At 40.1% G+C, this 4,184-nt stretch overlaps 1 protein-coding gene across 1 annotated transcript; it reads left to right on the top strand.

The window, feature by feature from the left end:
• Positions 1-1,386: 1,386 nt before the first annotated feature.
• LOC104943895 (serine/threonine-protein phosphatase 6 regulatory subunit 3-A-like) lies at positions 1,387-3,564 on the top strand. Its single transcript, XM_010769363.1, has 5 exons — positions 1,387-1,568; positions 2,039-2,169; positions 2,733-2,848; positions 3,085-3,301; positions 3,414-3,564. The coding sequence occupies exons 3-5, from the start codon at positions 2,833-2,835 to the stop codon at positions 3,562-3,564; spliced, it is 384 nt and encodes a 127-aa protein (XP_010767665.1). The 5' UTR covers positions 1,387-1,568; positions 2,039-2,169; positions 2,733-2,832.
• The last annotated feature ends 620 nt before the right edge of the window (positions 3,565-4,184 follow it).

Consider the following 4,184-nt stretch of genomic DNA (forward strand, 5'->3'; position numbering starts at 1 on the left):
CTGTATTTGAACGTTACTGTACTAGTAGCCTACTCACAAAACATAAACTATTAGTTTTGGGTTTTTAATTATTATTAAGCTGTGAATATTCACTCAAATAAATACAAAATATAATAAAATATACGTTTAGGTGCAGCATTTCGATTAACTGAAATATCTGTATTTGAACTGTACTAGTACCTAAGCAGCCAGTTTGACATTATGACTTGCTTGTCATTGTATTTTCCTGTTTTTTTTTTAAAGAAAAATGAACTTGTCCACATTGCTTGCCGAAAGGGCAGATCTGCTGGCACTAACAAGGTTTCCTGCTGTGGAGAACACCCTCTCGCTAGGTACAGAGGTAGCAGATACAGCCAGGTAGCGCTTTGCTAACATGTCAACATAAGGATATTTGGCATTTGTAATAGCTTTGGCTCGGTCTGAACTTTTTGCGAGTGGTGGAGGCTTAAATGCTAGTGGGAGTTGGGTTTGCACTTCAGTCTTTTTTCTTTTGGTACCGGTGATATTCACGTTCGGGTGATGCCTTTTCAAATGAGTGTGCACGTTTGATGTATTGCCAGCCGCGTAACCAATTTTAGTTTAACAATGGCGACAAACAGCTTTGGTTTTGTCCACCTGTCTTTGTCCGTCATCCTTGTACGTAACTGCGAAACCAAAATGTTCCCAAACCGGAGACTTCAATGATGCTGGAGGATATTCGAGCTCAACTTTATCTGCGTTCGCCATTTCGACAGTTCCTCAAATTACTGACTACATTTGAACGCATCCCTGCTCTCATAGTATGCCTCTCGTCCAATGAAATGACTTGCTCGCTCTATTACGCGTTGAACCCAATGTGAGCAAATGACTGAATGCTGCGACGCAGCACCTGAGGTTACTTCCAAAAAATTGTTCACGTTCTCAATTTTTTACGTTTAACGTTATATTCCAGGATTAACACCAAAAAGTCTTAATTATTTATTTCAAAGAGAACAAATTGTCAGCAAGATAATGTATAATGAAAATCTTTGTTCTAATCTATATCCACCTTTTAGTAAGTATGACAGGATGTTGGAAGGTGTATCATTCACCGTTGAGAGCTAAGTTAGAAGTGTCCCTCTGTTTCCAGGTTTTGTGCTAAGCTAAGCTTTGAGCGGCTATGTTTCTTATCAGATTAAGATGATAAACAATTTACTCATATGTTGGACTTCCCTTCAAATAATAGCCTTTTTGGATACAGACTTGCCAGTTGGGAAACATTGCCATCTTCTAAGCAATGTCAAAAATGGCTTTACTGAAAAAAAAATAATAATAAAGTTTTTTCTACCATGACCTGTTAATAAATATTTTCTTTTCTTTGACCAGTTTACAAAAAACATGCATATAAAGAACGAAAGTGGCTATGAAAAGCGCAGTGTATATGTTACTATGATCATGAAGGGCTAAAGCTGTGTGCTACTGCCTGTGTGTTGCCATATATGTGGATGCCTAACGACCCTAACTAAACTAAACTCTGTTCTCTTTAACATTGCAGTATTCCGTTTGATAGAATATCAGACATCAATTTTTCACTGAATACAAATGAAAGTGTAAGTACTTTGATTATTAATCTTGAATTCATACGTAGTCAATCACTGAGTAGATCATAACATGATATTGGAACAAATGAAAATGTGTTATATTATCATATGGCATGTCTTTTTATCTCCCTGTTCACATTCATTTAGAAGCAGATGCCACAAAGCGACATGATGCAAAGTGAAATTCTTAACGAATAAAATATAAGGATTTGTTTTAAAACTAAAATTGCCATAGCCTGTATTTGAACCAAGAGTGAAGCATAGGCTGATTTTATCAAAAGCTCTACCATTGATGCAAGACCTAAGCATATATGCTTATATGCCATAAGTTATTTCCATAGATTTTCCTGATACCTGAGGTATCCACATTAATGCTTCTCGGCTGAGTGACTTTTGTTCTGCAGGGTCCAGCCCTAGTTTGTGAACTTTTGATATGACATATTTTTTCTAAATATGTCGCTCCTGTGTGTTTTCCCCAGGCAAATATAGCTTTGTTTGAGGCACGCTGTAAGGAGAAAATCCAGCAGTTTGAAGACGCTGGTTCAGACGAGGAGGATATCTGGGATGAAAAAGATGTCACCTTTGCACCAGAGGCACAGAGACGCCCCAGGTCAGCAACGCACACACACTCTTTGTAATGTCGTCCAGAATAAACGTTGATACATTTTAACACATTCAGATCATTCTTCTACTAAAATAACAATTCATTTTATTTTAAATGTACCTGGAATATTAACATTATTCATTAGTCATTGGCTAATTCAGTTTTTTTTATAATCAATCGGCCCTTATGATCATTGAAAGATGCCAACAACCGTTCACTGTGTGTACCTTGTTTAACCCTAATGGTGCGTTCACACTGGACACGATGTGATTTTTGGGCGCGCCGTGATTACATGTAAAGTCAATGCAAAGATGCCGATAGGTGCGAATTCGATTGAAGAAAAAAATGTAACTGCGAGATTAAAAAATGTTTCAACTCGAGCGTCAACTTCGCGTGACGCATTCTCGCGGTGAGGATCTCAGCCTGACGTTGAATCAGAAAACCAAATCATCAGCAATTAGCTGTTACCACACAGAGCTCACAGCTCCACATGTACAAACCACAGTCCCTCGTGAAGATGAAGTTGATTGTCCATTAAAAATAACTCCTGCTCCGTCTGTCTGCCTCAGGAGCTCGGGCAGCACGGACAGCGAGGAAAGTACAGACTCAGAGGAGGAGGATGTGAAGAGAGATCCGTTCGAAGCTGCCAACCCCAGCACCGACGACAGAATGGAAGTCGACACAGGTTGGTAAACACAACACTACTACACAACAACCCCAATGGCATATCAATAACTATAAAGAACTCAAAATTTTACCTGGATGTAGATTTCAGTTAAGGGTTTTGCACACAGTGCTGATGATGCGGGTTATGGAAAGGCTATATGCTGCATATCAATGAAAGAAGAACTAGTGCTGGGGTTAATACTTACATTTTCAGACTTATATTTATATTATTATATTATAAATTACATTTTATAGGGCCAGTGTGGACGGCCAACTTTGATGACATCCCCATGGACACAGGTACATCCACTGCTCCAGCCACCAGCCCTAACAACCCTGCTGCCTCCTCTCCTTTGGCCTCCCCCTCCTCTTCCACAGAAGACCTCCCTGAGACCTCATGGAGCTCCCCCCCTCCTGCCACCTCCAACGCTGAAACAGGCTGGGCCGATTTCTCCAACTTCACCCCCGTCAGGTAGGAAGTTCACACAGATCTGCAGCGCTTCAGGAGAACGGCGCATCGCTTTGTCTGTGATCGTCTTTGCACCTCAAAGAGTGACTCGTAAATAAAAAATCCTCTCTTGCAGCCCCAAAGACCCTCTGAGGTGCAACTCTCCTGTTGCTATGGAAACCAGCCTAGAGACAATGGACCCTCTTGGAGTCAATGCACCCACACAGTCTGAAGGTGAGATGTGTGCAGGAATTAGTTCTTTACCTGAAAATGAGTTAGCATTTTAGCGCTTCAGGGCTCCCTTATCTCAAAGTTAAGGTTTTTTTATTGGGTTTTTGATCAAATGCCCTAATTATGGTCTATGGTGCGTACATGCTTACAATATTTTTATATTTAGTTTACAACATAAAATACTCATTGATGGAGCAATATACGGACTTATATTATTTAATAGTTATCCATTTATTTTATTATTGTTTTTTGTTTATAGTAAATCTCCCTTTAAAAAAAAAAATTCTAGTATTATCCAAGTTGATCAAACAAGTTGTTGCTTATGCTTTTGTTTTGAGAAAGCCGTTTTTTGGGCACTGGGGGATGGGAGACCTGGTACATTTGGGAAACAGGTGGTGTTGGAGAGTGCACCCGGTAGGCCTATGGTTTTTTACTATCGGGTAAACACGAGGCAAGAGCACAGACAAGAAAAATATTGTACTTGTATATAGTAGGGATGCTCCGATCGAGATCGGCCGATACTCACTCTCCACCGATCGATCGGTGCTCTCTAAACATGCCGATCGCGAGAGCCGATCGCATGACGCAAAATACATGACACTTTTCTCTGTGCGCGGCAAAACAAGCTCGCCAAAATGACTTCACCGGTCTGGCATTATTTTAAGGTCTCCGAAAA

This window comes from Notothenia coriiceps, unplaced genomic scaffold (genome assembly GCF_000735185.1).
Source record: "Notothenia coriiceps isolate Sejong01 unplaced genomic scaffold, NC01 NC01_scaffold00007094, whole genome shotgun sequence".
Classification (NCBI taxonomy): Eukaryota; Metazoa; Chordata; class Actinopteri; order Perciformes; family Nototheniidae; genus Notothenia; species Notothenia coriiceps.